At 36.7% G+C, this 18,198-nt stretch overlaps 1 protein-coding gene across 1 annotated transcript in view; it reads left to right on the top strand.

The window, feature by feature from the left end:
• The window catches only part of CACNA1C (calcium voltage-gated channel subunit alpha1 C), a 506,884-nt gene extending 496,666 nt beyond the window's left edge, over positions 1-10,218 (top strand). Inside the window, exons 44-48 of the mRNA XM_063309210.1 lie at positions 2,078-2,209; positions 3,027-3,130; positions 4,184-4,287; positions 7,345-7,659; positions 8,912-10,218. Of these exons, the coding sequence (XP_063165280.1) occupies positions 2,078-2,209; positions 3,027-3,130; positions 4,184-4,287; positions 7,345-7,659; positions 8,912-9,208 (952 nt within the window). The 3' untranslated portion in view covers positions 9,209-10,218. The remainder of the gene's footprint in view (positions 1-2,077; positions 2,210-3,026; positions 3,131-4,183; positions 4,288-7,344; positions 7,660-8,911) is intronic.
• The last annotated feature ends 7,980 nt before the right edge of the window (positions 10,219-18,198 follow it).

Raw genomic sequence — 18,198 nt, 5'->3', positions numbered from 1 at the left:
CAGGACCACTTGTCCGTAGCCTTTTGGCCCATCCCACTTGTCCTCACAGGTGTCCTCCCTGAGGCAATGTCCTCCTAAGCAGCATGCCTTTTCTATGGCAATGTCTGCCCTTTGGAACAATTCCCACTCAGGGTTCAGATAGCCTCAGTCCTCTTCACCTTCCAGAAAGCTTTAAAAAAAAACCCTTTTCCCCTTAGGCCCTGGGCCAGGATGATAGATGATCTGGGAGGCGAAATGGGTGTTTGATTGACCCTGTCTGTTATTGACATGTTGCCTATGGATTGCATTACTTCTTATTTTGTATCCTCTCTTACCTGTACTCATTGTTTTTTGCTTGGTTTTTATTTGATATGCTGCCACCTAGAGTCATGATTACACAAGTTGACCAGCTAGATAAATTTAATAAAAATTAAATAAATAAATGTTAATGAAATGCTGTTATGTGAATTGGCAGTCTGTTTGGAGCAGTGGCAAGGGTCAATTTTTTCTCCCTGTGCCGTTTTCCAGATCAAAGTTGCATGCACAACCAGCTTCTATTCTTTTTTATCTGGCACAACAAAATTAGGTACATGGAAAACATTAAAATAGTCACCTACCCCTCTGATAGGGCTGTATACTCTCACCCTACCTATTCAACTTGTACGCAGAACACATCATGTGACATGCTGGGCTTGAGGAATCCAAGGCTGGAGTTAAAATCGCTGGAAGAAACATTAACAATCTCAGATATGCAGATGATACCACTTTGATGGCTGAAAGTGAAGAGGAACTGAGGAGCCTTATGATGAAGGTGAAAGAAGAAAGTGCAAAAGCTGCACCTTGCAGCTAAACCTCAAAAAAACCAAGATTATGGCAACCAGCTTGATTGATAACTGGCAAATAGAGGGAGAAAATGTAGAAGCAGTGAAAGACTTTGTATTTCTAGGTGCGAAGATTACTGCAGATGCTGACTGCAGTCAGGAAATCAGAAGATGCTTAATCCTTGGGAGAAGAGCAATGACAAATCTCGATAAAATAGTTAAGAGCAGAGACATCACACTGACAACAAAGGTCCGCATTGTTAAAGCAATGGTGTTCCCCGTAGTAACATATGGCTGCGAGAGCTGGACCATAAGGAAGGCTGAGAGAAGGAAGATCGATGCTTTGGAACTGTGGTGTTGGAGGAAAATTCTGAGAGTGCCTTGGACTGCAAGAAGATCAAACCAGTCCGTACTCCAGGAAATAAAGCCAGACTGCTCACTTGAGGGAATGATATTAAAGGCAAAACTGAAATACTTTGGCCACATAATGAGAAGACAGGACACCCTGGAGAAGATGCTGATGCTAGGGAAAGTAGAAGGCAAAAGGGAGAGGGGCCGACCAAGGATGGATGGATGATATTCTAGAGGTGACGGACTCGTCCCTGGGAGAGCTGGGGGTGTTGACGACCGACAGGAAGCTCTGGTGTGGGCTGGTCCATGAAGTCACAAAGAGTCGGAAGCAACTAAATGAATAAACAACAACAAACCCCTCTGATGTCCTCTGATTTACTCCTAAGCTCAGAATAAAGCAGGGGTTCTATTTTAGTTAATTCGCAATAATGTATGTGAATCACCAAATACTGATGACTGGACAGTAACTGTAAAATAAGTGCTGTAAGATGAGCTACATCTTACTCCACTGCCAACAAGATAAAATGCAGTAAGCACATCAGCCCTGAGCAATGCTAACAGACTGTTTGATCATCAATATACAGTATGTCTCAGACTTGTTTCGCCAAAAAAAATTGGGTTTTTTTGAGCTCACAGTACTACAGTATACCTTGGAGTTTGGGTTCAAACAACTTTTATTTTCAGGAAAAGATATGAAATTCTATTTCAGAAGTATGGACATGCATGGTGAACAGGAAATCTAAGGCAGATGCTTTGTATTCTGCCTCCCCATTTCCAAATTAATTTCCATACTCAAGATCTATATCTCATCTGCCTGGCTAGATTTCTTTGCAAGGAGCTGTTTAAAAATAATGCAGTATTTCCATTGCAGCATCTTTACATTTTCTTCAGTACCCATAAATCATTCTGATTTTCTTGCTCATTAGATCCTATTCCAGAGACAGCCAGGTGGCAATTGTTAGTGAAGAGGAAGCTTCTCAGGAGGAAGAAACATACAATGAGCAACTAAATGAAGAAGCTGAATATTGTAGTGAACCAAATCTGTTATCCACTGAAATGTGAGTATTTTATTGCGGCATACGAGTTGCTTTGGGGTTTTTAGAAATTGACTCACAAAATTCAATCTTGCCTCCCCAATACTTCCAGATTAGAAATACATATTACACTAATAACTTTTTCCATACATTTATACCATAGTTTAAATGGTAATTTGCTCTTTCAGATAATGGAATATACAAGGACAGAAAAAAGAGGAGGGAACAAACAAGTAAAGTATTTGTAGCCAAATCATAATTTAGCATTGCATCCAAACTAACCCAACAAGTTAGTGATGTAGTATGAAAATAAGTAGGTAGGTTTTAAATCTAGGTGTACGTACAGTATATGTTTATCATACCCAACAAAGGAACTATTTCTGGGTTTCACCACTAGCTAGCTCCCAAGTTCTTCTATAGATCTCCCTAGTGAGATGAATCTGGTACTTGGATTACATTGTCAATTGCTGAAGGCCATAAAAACCTGTTCCCACATACTAAAGTATTCCTAATTAAATTTTACTGTTGTGAGTATAGTTAGTATGGTAAGCTGTTTAAGGAAGAAATATGGTTGAAAATTAAGGCATAAAGAAACTCATTCTAAAACATAGTTCTCAAATATTTCATCATCCCATTATGGAACAAGTAAACAGCTTGCTATGTGAGACAGAATTGAGAGGGGGCAAAATCTGCAGATTTGGGGATTAGACCACTATCCGTACATTGTATAGGTTTGACATTGACCTAATTCAATCTGCTAGAGGAAGTAGTCTCTTAAAGAATTGTATAACACATTGGCTAATTGAGATATTTTGGAAAAATGTGACATTTTCAATTACAGGTTATCATACCAAGATGATGAACACAGACAGCTAACTCCCCCTGAAAACAAAGAAGGCATCCAGCAGTCTCCAAAGATTGGATTTCTGCATTCCTCATCACTAAGTAATAATGTTGACATTAAAAAAATGGTGAAATCTATTAAGAAATTTATCTTTTGTTACAAACATGAAATAAAAACTGTACAGCTGATACATATTTTCATGGCTTTTAGCTTTTAGCTGCAGGAATGTTGGAATATACTAAGATTCTGCCAATTTGACAAGCAGCATGAACATTTTTCAACTACTTGAGAATTGCTATTGAATTTAAACTTGTAATTAAAATAGGATAAGCCTTGTTCTGACAAATAACAAATAAGCAAATCTTGTGTCTTCACCATATGCCTTCAAACTATAACTGGAGGCATATATTGTATGTTAGGGAGAAACCCTGTAAGAAGAGAATTCCAGTCTAGCATTATTGTTGACATGCAACTTTTGCATATATAAAAAAGGTAAAGGTTCCCATTTAGTCGTGTCTGACACTAGGGGGCGGTGCCCATCTCCGTTTCATGGCCGAAGAGCCAGCGTTGTCGGAAGACACTTCCACGGTCACATGGCCAGCATGACAGTCACGGAATGCTTTTTTTTTTTTTTGCATATATAGACAATTTTTAAAAAGAGGTTGCAAACTATTCTGCAATGTAAGTTCCTATTTATAGTCCAGATTTATTATCTCAATGAGAAATAGACCATATAAACATACACAGTGTTCAATTAAGAATTGTTTAATTCCAAATTGTGGGTTTGTCAGTTTACCATAAAAACCCATTAGCTGAGGGGGGATTCTTAATCTTTTCTGTGCCTGCAATTTTCTCCTACAAATATCATATCTCCACCCATACCCACACATATACATAGAACCATTTTGCCTCCAGTCACACTTATTTAACAGATCTGAGTTAAAAAAAATATAAGCAGGAGCCATAATTGCAGAATATGGAAATAGTCTTCTAATAGACAACTTCCTACTACAAGTAACAGAGTCCTATCTGTGATACAAGGGAAATGTGGTATTTGGTTCTTGAGTGTGCTTCATAGCATATAGTTCCCTTTTCAACAGGATTTTGCAGATGGATTACTCTATCATCATACTTCTGTGTAATTGGCTTTCTAGGTCGAAGAGCATCCTTTCATCTGGAGTGTCTAAAGAGACAGAAAAATCAGAGTGCAGGTGTCCCACAGAAAACAATATTACCTTTGCATCTAGTACATCGTCAGGTGAGTATCTGCATCTGGAAACAGCTATCCATTGAATCATGTACACTTAAAACAATAAAGTACACAACCTGGATGCTTCTGATCATAAATGATATGGTAAATTTTCTGGACCCAAATGTATATATTTAATAAGATACAGTATATGAATCTAATGTCCAATGTATACATATAATAAGAATGTTATTAGTGAAAGTAACTAAATTAATATTACAAATAATAAGCTATTTGCTGAAAATATCACTCTCAGTACTGTGCAGATGGGCTTAGAAAGAAAAAAAATATTTTGGTTGTTCTAAAGAAGTGGAAGAGTAACTGAAGATTTTGTTTAGAGGTTAAGAACTTCTTTTATATTTGATGACTTATTGACTCTCCTAAAGCAAATTCCCTGGTCATGAGACCAACAGCACAACAGATATGAAAAATTGAAAACAAAAGGCTTGTGGTACTTTATGGTTAACAAATCATTATGGTATCAACTGCATGTACATCAACTTAGGGGGGAGATGGGCGGTAATAAAATTTGATAAATAAATTTAGTCACAAACACCCATGACATAATATATTTGTTCCTTGATAAAGTACTACAAGAATCTTAAAGGGTGTTGTTCTTGTTTCTTAAAACAACAGCTTAACTCAATCACTTCTCTGAAAAATGTTACCCACCTGGAATTCTAAGAGGTTTTCGGGGACAAAGTTTACTATAACTCATGAAGAAAAATATGAAGGGTGTTTATCTCATGGAAGTCAAATGTCACAAGGGTGGGGGGTTGCACAGTGAAGAGAAAAAAAGAAAATGCCCACTGTTGAAGTGATAATTTTCTCTTCAAGCTATCAAACCTGATGACATAGTATTTTAACACCTTAGTACAATCTTTCCCAGATTTTACAGACTGACTTTCGCTGCAACAGACTCATGAGTGGCATAAGAAGGGATGTCATTGACAGTGTCCAAGGAAGCACTTTGGCTATTCTCATTTTTTTCTGAACTAAAGACAGACATTGCATCCTAGCAGCCATCAAAGTTTTTCTGAGGCTAAAGCTCCAGCCCAACTGCTGTAGCTCTCAGTAACACAGCACTATGATTCCAGGCAGGTCTGATCAGAGTGGAAGCCAAAGTTGGTTTTCATTAGTCAACTATTGGCTTAAACTAAACTGTTTTCCAATGAGTTTTGCATTTCTCGCCTTGCTAGATAATAATTACTGACAAAGAAATGCAACATCTAATGTGGCTGCATATTAATCTTCACTCAATGCTTTATTACCTCTGGGAATTTGAAAAAAAAACTAAAGGAAGTATTAGATAAAGAATATTCAACTGTGTGCAGCAATACAATTTAGCTGAACTAAAAAATATTGAACCAGTTTGGTGTATTGGTTAAGGCACTAATCTAGAAACTGGGACACCATGAGTTCTACTCTCACCTTAGCCACAAAGCCAGCTGGGTGGCCCTGGGTCAGTTACTCTCTCTCACCCCTTGGAGAAGGCAATGGCAACCACTTCTGAAAATCTTGCCAAGAAAACTGCAGGGACTTCTCTAGGCAGTTGCTAGGAGTCAACACTGGCTTGAAGGCACCAAAAAAATCACGTATCCTGGTAGATTTTTGAATCTTTCCCACCCAATCAAATAACTAATCTATTCAACCAGTCTCAGGCAGTGTAGGTATTATTTCAGGTCAGAGTAATGTTTTACCGTCACAGTCTTACAAGGTAAGATGTAAGATGTAATATTCTTATGGAAGACCAGGTGTGTCTCTGTGGCATAAGATAAACTGAGACTTCAATACATGTTTTCCTGTACTGTTAATTTTATTCAGACATTCATGCCATCAGCATTGCTCTGCTCTTGACTAATAGATCAGGTGGAACTGATATATTTTAGATTTTTTTTTTCTCCTGGCAGATAACAATTCAGCTGTCATCTTACATATGGAAATTTTGTGCTGCAACTTATAAAGTCTGCCAAATTATCCTTTAGCCCAATTTCAAGATAACAATGAACTAAGTGGGTTGAGTTTTATTTGGTCAAGACACTATTATTTCTGCTTTATTGTGTTTTCACTCTGACATGCTTTAATTTTATACTGGCCAAAGAATGTAATAACATGGAACTGAACAACTGAGACAGGGCATCCTGTTACAAAGTCTTAAGACAGTACAGTGAGAAATCGCTGTTATAATAATCTGTCACAAAAATCATGGTGACTACCTACATATTGTGTAGAGGTGCTGGTTTACACAAGCACATCTTCTCAGCAAGCACAGTACAGCCACAGTATAGCACTCTTCTCTATTCCCCGAACGATGATAGAATCGCCCCCATGTATAAACTATACATTAGTTATCTTGAAATCCATTAACCTGATCCATCAATTTCTAAATGGCATTAAAATATACACAAGAACTGATCAGAGCCATGCACGATCCTTGTTCAGATAGCAAGTTTCAAGTTACAAGTAGGTGAAGAGCAGACATTCGTTCAGTTTGAGTTAAAGTTACTTTTTGATCCATGTTCTAGTTTTCTGTAAGATTGAGGACCCTGTCAGTATGAAATACAAGACAGCAGGTTAAAGGAATATCATCACTGAACTACAGCCAACCTCAAGTTAAGCCGAACTTTATATATATATATATATATATATATATATATATATATATATATATATATATAGTTCATTCATCACTGAACTACAGCCAACCTCAAGTTAAGCCGAACTTTATATATATATATATATATATATATATATTGTTCATTCATCACTGAACTACAGCCAACCTCAAGTTAAGCCAAACTTTTTATATTTATATATATATATATATATATATATAGTTCATTCATCACTGAACTACAGCCAACCTCAAGTTAAGCCGAACTTTATATATATATATATATATATATATATATATTGTTCATTCATCACTGAACTACAGCCAACCTCAAGTTAAGCCAAACTTTTTATATTTATATATATATATATATATATTGTTCATTTACCCCCATGTTCTGAATCAAGTTGCTGACATGCTAATGTATCATGTTTTCTTTGTTCTGTCTATAGGCACTAGCAGTTGCAGGTCGGAGTCCTCTTCGAAGTGGTCATTTACCAGTAAGATCTTCTCGATCCTGTGGCGCATCCTCTGCAAGACATTGTACACAGGACTGGCCACAGGTTAAAGGCTTGTGGCCTGATGAAGAGGAGTCCAACAAGAAACTCAATAATAGCTTCCCATCAATATACTGCAGCTCCTCATATTGTGATGGCACCAGCTCTAGCAGCACCCGAAAAGCCAGGCCAGTCTCCCTTACAGCTCCCAGTCAGACAAGAGAGTGTGGCAGGCAATTTCACGGTAGTGCCAACAGCCTTGTTGAAGCGGTAAGTTGATGTCAGTTATAGCTGTGAAAGTGAGAGTAAGCGCCTGCATGGGAACCACTAGATCAGCGTCTGATTAATAATATTCTGTGCATGTGTGTACACACACACACAAACATACAGTATATATGGCACAAATACAGACAAACGGTAAGATGTACTCAACTAATGATTGCTTAAGTAGGTCAGTTTAATAATAGTTCTTGTTAACATTATTATTATTATACTTGCATGCTGCCCAACTCCCAATGACTCTGAGCAGCTCATAATAATCAACCAAAGAAATTACAGTAAGATCAGTAAAAGATAAAAGTTGGCAAACCTGACAGACCAGATGAAATGAAGCGAGAGGTCTCACTCTTCCTCACCAAGGGCCTGGGTGAAGAGCCAGGTCTGTACTGCTGTTCTGAACAACAGCAGAGCGGTGCTGCTACAGAGGAGGCACACGGCCAGAGGGCAGGAATTGTTTAGTCAAAGGAACACAGCGTGCCAACCCTGTTAAGATCAAAGTGGCCAGACAGATAGGATACAGCCATAGCTGGGAGTCATACTTCCAATGCATCTGGAGGAAATTTGTTTCAGGAAGGCAAGATTCTTAGTCTCATTCCTCAGATAAAACCTCCAATTTTTATGTGATATATATTTTTTCCTAATAACAATTAAGAATAAATGTATAGAAGGAAATAATTCAGTACAGAGAAGATGCTTGTCTGATAGAAATGGGAAAGTTAGTCCAAGGTAAATAATTAGATTTGATTAATATACTTTAACTTTGACAGTTAAAACAACTATATCCCCAATATACAGCAGTCTGGTTTGATGACTTAGAACTAGTCAATTAACAACTGCACTTTTACAGGAGCCAGAAGGTTTCTAGGTGTTATGTTAGCTTGCACTGATGACTCTGGGAAAGAAAATGGATTCTCCTCAGTTCCTGTTGTAAAAACTGGAAGAAAAACAAAACATGTAACTTCTAACCAAAATGAGTTGGGGTTTTTTAATCTAGCAAGTGGAATAAAGATCCCAAGTGGTTTCTTTGTTTTTACCATCTCTTCCCTCAATGAGCCATTTCCTACCTCATTCCCAGGGATCCCCACTCTTAAAAGCAGAATCTGGGGAAGAGGAGTAGGCTTCAGAATAAAGGGTGTATTACTGCCAAGGTCTTTCACTGATTATTTTGATCTTTGCTATAATAGTGATATTAATACTGATATCCACTTTTGTTCCTTGTCTTTGATGTCCTGGATTATCAAAGGTCTTGATTTCGGAAGGACTGATGCAGTTTGCGCAAGATCCAAAGTTCATTGAGGTTACCACCCAAGAGCTAGCTGATGCCTGTGACTTGACAATAGAAGAGATGGAGAATGCTGCAGACAACATTCTCAATGGTAACAGCAAACCAAGCCCCAATGGCAACCTCTTGCCTTTTGTTAACTGCAGGGACCCAGGGCAGGACTGTATGGGCGAAGAAGCAGAAGCAGCCCAAAACCCAGATTGTAGGAAAAGTCAAGAGGAGCCTAAGGATACCAGGATTTATATCAGCAGCCTGTAGTTGCTGAGGCTGAAAGTGATGCTGGTTTTTTAATTTGTTTCAATGTTCCTAATGGGTTTGTTTCAGAAGTGCCTCACTGTTCTCGTGACCTGGAGTAACCAGAACAGCATTCTTCATTTATTTCTGTCGGGAAGAATCGCAGAGTTGGGTGGTGTAAAAGAGCTTTTCAGGAGTGAATATACAACCCCAGCATGTGTCCATGAAGGAAAAATCAGGAGAAGGAAAAGGCAGTGTGTCAGCTCCCTTCTTTTTTCAGTCCCTGCACAAGGAACAACAGCTGCTTCCTGAATGTGAAGGAAAACCTCAGCTTCCTGTGGATGGCCGTAGCCAAAAGGACACTGTATCAAGCAGGTGTCTTTCAATTCTGCTTGTACAAAAAGGAATCATTTTGCACATGTTCTGTATGAGCCTCACTGTCTCCATAAAGCCAAGACCCTTCTGATCTACAAGTGGAATAGACTTCTGCAACAGGTCCCACACACTGCTGAGGAGGAGGAAGCAGAAGTTGCAAGATAGGAGATGCAGGTGGCAATATTGCAGATGTTTCTTGATGGAAATGCAGAGACTCCCAGGCAGTATTCTCTGCCAACCAATCAGAGCTCAGGCAGTCTTCTCTGCCAAACAGAGTTCAAGACAGCTAGCTGTGCCAATGGCTCAAAGAGCACGAAGCCAGTTCTGTCAAAAGGAGTTCAGGCAACCCGCCCATTTCTAAGAGAGGTGGCGATGGGCTTATGTAGATCTCTCCTTGTTCTTGCTATTTAATATTTTCTTGAAAGCATGTTCCAATTTTTATTTTTGGATACTTTATTTTATTGTATTTTATTTTTTAAGGGAGAGGGATGGAGTGTTTACAAAAGTTTTGTAATCACATGTCTTTTTGTTTTTCACCTTCACAAATGTTTAACATTGATTTATTTTTTTGTTTTTGTTTTCCTCCACTGACATTTGGTAGAAGCTAATGATATTAGGAGTTTTGCCAACCATAATGTACACCAGACTTTGTAATTTTATTTGAAGTAATGAGAATTTCCTTTTTTGTTGTTGTTTTATAATTTAAAGATAGTAGGCAATGCACTTGATATAATCTTGCACATATGAATGATTGATTTGGATTCTTTATAGTACTAGGTATATTTGCAGATGTGTGAACGAATGAGCAGGACTGGGTGAATGAGTGAGCAAGTGAATACACACCTGAAAGTGTGCAACTTGATACAGTTCTCCACTTCCTGGTTATAACTGAAGGAGAGCTTTATCTGGGGTGATTTGAGTGCAAAAATAAATCACTGTCTCTGCTTTTGAAAGGGGAATCAGTAACTCTTTGCATTTTCTGTTCCACAAGATATGCAAAAACAATGCAATAATATTAATTTTGAATAAAATGTGTGAATTGTGCTGGCATTAAAACTGTATAGAAAAACAAAACAAGGGGATTAAAAACAAACAAAAACAACCAAGTGAGAAGGAGTTATATTTCAATATATTCCGTGTGATGTTTTATTGCATTGATAATGTTTCTGTTGAAGAAACCGTAATACTTGAATTCAGGTCAGTTTCAGTATTTTTCAACTATTTTTTTAAACTGAATTGCAATTGTGCCAAGCAAATATAATGAATTAAGTTTGTTTAAGGGAAAAGATAACAATTCTTGTATATTTTGCTGCATGTAAAGTAAATCATTTCGTATTTGGAGTGTGCCAAGCTTTACCTTTGAACTTTAAGTGCTTTTCTACATGTGGTTGGGGGAAAGGGTATACTATTTTTTTTTATTTTTTAATTTGTATAATGAACAAAGTGTACTAGTGCTAAGTAATTATCCTGCAACCCACTGACAGGTTGAACATTAACTGATTTTGCATATCTTGTGTTCACTTTCCTTATTCTGCACTTTCTTAAACATGCATGATAATGAATTGGGAAGACTATCTTGCATTTTGAAGCTATGGATTCTTATCCAGGTTTCTTCTTTTGCGTAGTTTCTCTCAGTGATTCTCCTCACTAAAAGGTGGATAATTCCATATGCTAGGGTAATCAGGTATATCCATTCCTGTAAACTGAGCTGGCATCAGCAACCTGGGAAAGGGGAATATCTTCTTTTTATTATATACCGCAAATATTGCCGTGATTATTGTTATGACATCAAATAATGATCATCAGGAGTTGGTTTAATAATTTCTATAAATTCAATAGGGTATGTTGTACCTTTAACCAAATTTGTATATGTAGAGAAGCTACAAGTACTTCAGAAGACTAGTTAAAATATTTGTCACCAGTAAAGTAAAAGGGAAAGGAAGTCTGATAAAAGAAATTAAACAAGAATGTAACACATGGCCCACAGGAAAGAGGAATAAGATGCATATCTATAAGATGAAGAATAACATAATAACAGTAGCATTGCTGAGAAGCATTTAGAGATTATGATTAAAAGTCTGATACAAGTCAGAAATCTCATAATGAATAAGGCAAGAATCATTTTTACATTGTATTAACTGATTAAAACATATAGAAAATAGTTATCAGTTTGCAGAACTACTTTACAAGACCATAATGAACTAGGAGCATTCATAAAACTATAAATAAAGAATATGGAAGGATGTGTTAAGGGTAGCATACTAAAAAGAAAACAGAAAAAAATGTTGACCACTTTCACATTTTTGAAAACAGGTGGCAATTGCTTCTGTAGCCCCAGTGCAGGGATACATACATGCAACAATGTAGTATTCAGAAATCTTTGAACATACCTATTACCACCTATCTCCTGATCCTAAGGAAAGCATTTTGGCATAATTCAACACCAACCACTTGTTTGAGTGTGATTGGAATAATTTCAGTAGATGATTAATATTGTAATAATATGCTGCTCAGGATTAGAACTGTACACATAGTTTGCAATTCAACAGTTGGAAACTGTTGTGCAGGCCCACATAACTGTTGTGCAGGCCCACATGCTCAATACAATAATATAATCCTTTATAATACACATGTCTCAAAATAGGAGGGGATGCATGTATCATGTTGTATTATCAATGATGGGGAAAATGTATATAAATCACAGGCCAAAGGGAATTTGATATAAGCACTTCAGATAGTTTCTAATGAAGCAACTTTCTTCACAGAAGATAGATTAGTAGTTTCTGGAGATGTGTTAACATCTTCTTTCAAGAAATGAAGGTCAGCAGCTATCCTACATGTAGGAACCCCACCTTTAATAACCTTTGATTCTTTGAATAGTGAAATCGCTTATTCAGAGTTCTTCCGAATCAAGAAAATTCTGCTCTAGAGTACTGTTTATATATCATAAAGACCCCCCTTCAGAATTATAAAATTGAACATTGAAACCATTATTTATAACCCCTTAGTTATAGTGGGGTTATAACAGTTTAATTTGGATTTCTATAGTGTAGAAATCCAAATTAAACTGTTTCCGAAAAATTATTTCTAATGTCCACTGGAACACATCCAAAGAAGAAGAAACAACAATCTCTTTGGGTAGTTGGTTTCACCATCAAACAGCTCTTAACTGTTAGGAAACTTTTGCTAAAATCCATTTTGAATCTGTCTTCCTGTAGCTTAAATCTATTATATCATCTGTTGCACTCTGGAATGAGAGAACAGATCCTGACTTTTTTCTATGTGACGTCTTTTCAGGTATTTGAAGAGTGCCATTATATCCCTACTTAGCTGTCTTTTCCTAAGGCTACCCATAGTCCTCCACCAATCTTTTTTTGAGGCACCCTGTACAATATTTTTCTCCAGTCTGAAGAGGAACCACCGAAGAGTATCATTTTCAAGGCAGCTCTGTATCCATTTACATGTCGTACCATCCAGCCTATCCTTAATTAGCTCACTAATCAGCATGTCATGGGGTACTCTTGACAAATGTTTGCTGAAATCAAAATATATTATTCTCACAATATATTAAGTAAGTAAACCAATCAGAAACATGCGATAAGATTACTTGGCAAGATTTGTTCTTGACAAAACCATGATGACCTCTTTATTTTCGAAGTGCTTACAGATCGATCTTTTTCTTATGTGTTCTAAAATCTTCCCAGATACCACTATCAGGGCAACTGGTCTGTAATTTGCTGGATCTTTTTCTGATTTTTGAAAATAGGGTCAATTGCTCATCTCCAACCATCTGGCAGTTTACCAGTTCTGTAGGATTTCCCAAAGATGTTATATAAGGGTTCAGTCAGACCATTACCTCTTTTCCTCAGTATTTTAGGTACAACACCCCCACCAACACAGGCAGGACAAACCATGGTATATAAATCGAGAGCAAGGCCCACTCCCTCTTCGCACTGAAGACATTGCCTAGTCTGGAAGATGTCTGCAAGAAAACCACCAGGCTCAGAGAGCACCGAGGACTCCCCAGTTCAACCCTGAGCTACAAATATTCTCTTTCATTTAAACTCATTCAAAGTTAAGATGTATTCCCTGAATTCTGCACTTTCATCCTGATCTTAAAGATTTCCTTGTGAAACGTATGTTTTTTGTGGGAAAACACTAAACTAAAATAGAAGATAGTGGCTCTGCCTTTCCTTTGTTACAGATAGCATTCTCCATGATGAACCGTCAAACCGGCTTTTCCTTTTATTTTTAACATATCTAAAGAATCCTGAGCATTTGATTTCCTGACATCAGTTCTATAGTCCAAGACTATTTGTCTATACTCTTTCCATTCTGTATGTGTCCATTTCTGTTTTCTGATCTTCACTAAACATATAGTGTAGCTACATTGGTTTCTGTTCTCCTCCATGCTTTTCCTAATTGGGTTTGCAATTGTGCTTTTAGCATCTTCTATTTAGGAACTCCCACACGCCTTGAGCTTGTTCTCCCATTTCTTCTGCCATGGGATCCTACTAATTATTGCTCTGAGTTTATTAACATCTTTTTTTTTGGGGGGGGGGAGTCTAAGTTAGGTGATTACATTCGGTTTTAGTTATTAATTAAATCAAATAGTTCAGCATTCTTGGAGTTCCTGACTATGAAAAAACATGGCGTAGTTTTCTGGATTTTCATCCTTATCAATTTTTCAATTATTAAAAAAGTAAAAATAGAAAAATAGAGGATGATTACAAATGGAAGGTGCTGTTGTCTGATCCTCGTGGTAATTCCATGAACAAAACAGGTTGACTACACAATGAAAGCCTCATTATGGAAGTAGAGATGTGCATATCAGTATAAATCTAGTCCATTTTGCTGCCTATGTTAATAAGACTGTATTCCTAGACCATCAGATGCTTTATTATTAAAAAGACACTTGAAAAGAATGTTCATCCATTTATTATTCATTCAGAATTTTTATAAACATTTTCCCATTTTAAAAAAATATAAATGTCCCAGTCATATTTTAATGCTTTTTAATTTTTTTATGTAAATTCTGTGCTGTACAAATTTAAAAATTACATTTCCCCAATAAAAGTTAACTTTGACATAATCACTAATATATATTTTAAATGCAACCTGCCAGTGTGTTTTAGTTTGGTTTGCCTTTTTTTGCATTCCACTTAGTCATCCACGTATGCCATAGTTGAGTACGTTTTGATGGATTTCACAAATCTGCTTCTATAAAAATCTATGACAAATTTATTTTACCTTTTGTTTCTAGAAGCTCTCTAGATATTCAGAAGTGTGAAAGCACATCAGTTTAGCTGAGATTTCTTATAAATGTCAGTCTTTCATAAATATCCTACAATAAATAATTTGGGTGCTTAGCATCATTGTTTGTCAAACTACACATCTGCTTTTATCTTAGCAGCACAAAATTGAATTTCTTCTGCTGTTATGAAAGCCGTATGTTTATCGGCAAATAAAGTCCCCACTGATCTTTTATTTTTTAAAACAAGCACTACCTTATTGGTCAGTATCTGACACAGAACAAAGCACATTGAAATCAAAGGTTTTGAACATTCTTTTTTCTGTTCTGCAATGTAACTATTCTTTTTCTTTAGGTACTTATATTTCATTCTTCAAAGCAAAAAAAACTTTTACAATGAATATAATAAATTTGTTTGATTATAGCCATCACTTTTCAGATTTTACTGTCATTCACCTACTGAAAGTTTCAAATGTCCTGCAAAATTTTTTTAAAATATCCAAAATATCTATAATTATTGATAAACAAATCTTGCTCAACAAGGTCTTTATGCGTATTAATCCCCACAGTTTCCCTGTAATCAGAAATTGGCTGTCAGTCAATAATTTACTGCCTTTAGGACAAAGATCCAAAATCTACCTGAGAACTAACTTCCTTCTTTCCTTCCTTCCTTCATTAACTTCATTTTCTATGAATGTCTACATATATTAAAAGCATATTATACCATGGGTTTTTATACCAATTGTATTTATCTAGAACCAGTCTTCCCCTTGATATCATCACAGGGGGTTAGTTCATATCAGCATCTTGATCACTAGGTTGCAGTACCTTGGAGTAAACTCAAACTTGATGAGATGTACTTCTGTCTAAGTACAATTGTGCTGGTTGTGATTCTGACATTAGGTAAAGAAATTGCAAACGCATATGAACCATAGTATACATGTTCTTGTGGGCTAATGTGAATTGTTGACTTTTGGCCATAACAAAGAATTCCCCACACTCCCACTAATTGAGATGATTCATTCATTCATTCATTCATTCAACCACAGAAGCTGAAATATCAGAAAGTAAAAATGTTCCTAAAACTTCACATTCCCTAAAGCTCAAAGATACATTTACATAGTGCTGAATATGAACAATGTGAACCTCAAGACCACATGCTATGAAGCTACAATATGGTTCCTTCCCATGCAAGCATAAGTCCAAAGAAGATGGATGTTCATGTACAAATTTATTTCAGATTATCACAAACTTTTCCCAAATTTTCTGGGGCTTCCAATATTGCACTGATAGCATATAAAAAGAAGTCTAATGTTACTCAAATAACTCAGAATCGGCTCAAAGTTTTTCACCAGAATTAGTTCACACAATCAGTTGTATAAGCACTCAATTGGCAAGAAATCGTAATATATACATACACATACATACATAAACACACATACACACCAGTCCTAAAGTGTATGCTAACCCTCAGTACCTATACAAATATATATTACAAATTCTGGTGAACAGGGAATAAGACTGAAAACAGCTAGTTACAATATTTTACACCAATTGTGAAAATATTTTGAAGGATTAAAATAATATGGAATTACAAATTGATTACTTGTGATAACTTTATCTTTCTATAAAAGTCAAGTTGTTTTCAGGTCAAGCTCAGCTCCTGGTGGCTTACATGGATACACACATATTTTTGGTATGATACAGAAGTGGTTTGCCAATACCTTCTTTCAAGATTTTTTTTTTTACTTCCTAGTTTAGCCTATAGCCTTGGACTTCCAAGGTGGTCTCCCTCCTTAGCATCCTAGATCAGCCAAGGTCAGCTAGGTGCTGCCAGGATTTTTTATTTACAAGAGCTAAATCCACAGGTAGCATAATACCAGTGTAACTGGTCATATATGGTGCTATTTCCTTGTCTCCTGTGGTATGTAAGCACCTTTTGCCCAGTCTTTGCAAATGCCAAACTGCTTCGTTATTTATTTAATTGGTATAAGAATTAAATTGTGACATTGCACATTCAGGTAAAATATACCTACACTAAGTGATGGCATAAGTAATGACTATTGGACAGTGCCAGATCTATAGGAAAAGAAGCATGCAAGAAGCATGCTCTCCAGGTGATATTGATGGATATGTCATTTATGGCTTGATCAAAAGGAAGTCTCCATACTGATCAAGTAGTATATGAGCTAGTCTAGTTATATTGCCAATTTCTGCATATTTGCTGACATATTTTGAGACTATATACATTGAGCAGGTTTCTAAAAGGCTCCTGTCCAAACTATTCAAACTCTATGCCTCATATGAATATGCCTAATTATCTTTTTATGCAAGTTACAGTCAAAATAAGTGGTAACATACCAAAGGCCAAGGGAGGAGCATTAATAAACGCTTTACACAAGGTATGGTGCTTATTTTGTGCTTATGAAAATAGTTTAAAAGAACTATGAGTGCTCAAAGCTCTGAAAAGGGATAATGTGTTTAGGGTAAGTTATTCTGCCACGATTGTGCATTTGGGATATTAGATACATCTCTGATTAAAAAAGAAAAATTCAATACTCAGCTTGGTAGCAACACTTGCTTCACTTCTGAAAATTATCAGCAATCATGTATGAGCACTAACATATTATTCCCAATTTTCACCCTTTCTGATATTGGTCAGTAAGAGCAAAATATATCCTGTAAGGGTCTAAATGAGAAATTGGAGGAAAAAGGGAAGAGTTTGCTGGTGCCAGCACATTTTGCTGGTGGGTAGTTGCTATTTCAGCTCACCTGGCTGTAGCCTAGAAAGAGAGAGACTTCAAATAGGTATGAGCAAAGAGCTACTGCCTCCTTTAAGCGGGGAAGAGTTTGGGGCACAACAGAGAAAATATTTGACTTCATAAAATGTTCTCTTTTCCCTTTGTATTGAGCGTATATGCTGGATACAATCACTGCACTGCAGCTGGAAGCTTTACAGAAGCTAAAGACTGGGCTGTTTCTTAGAAGGGAAAAATCAACCATCGCTCTTAAGTTTGTCTACTGTGCAATTCAACAACTAACTACACTAAAGACATTGATTGCAAATACCAAGATTTCCATCTTCCCCAACCAGCTTGGTAATTCCACCAGATCAATTATTTTGGATGTATTTTTTTTTCCTTCCTTCTGCTGTATGATTTAAATGATGGGAGGGAACAGGGATTAATGATCCAGAGCAGGAGTTCCCTTAGCCCCAGAATTTCTCTGCATCGTCTACCTCTTCTGGTGAACACACATGATGAAGAAGTTGATGATTATGATGATGCAGATACTGCTGCTACTGCAAGGGATCCAGTCTGCTTTATTATCCAAACTCCCACTGTCTGAGGAAGCAGCCAAAGGAGCACTATGTACAGGATTGCATCTA

Source organism: Candoia aspera, chromosome 7 (assembly GCF_035149785.1).
Source record: "Candoia aspera isolate rCanAsp1 chromosome 7, rCanAsp1.hap2, whole genome shotgun sequence".
Taxonomy (NCBI): Eukaryota; Metazoa; Chordata; class Lepidosauria; order Squamata; family Boidae; genus Candoia; species Candoia aspera.
The sequence above is the reverse complement of the archived record's forward strand: the minus strand, read 5'-3'. Positions and strand labels throughout refer to the sequence as shown.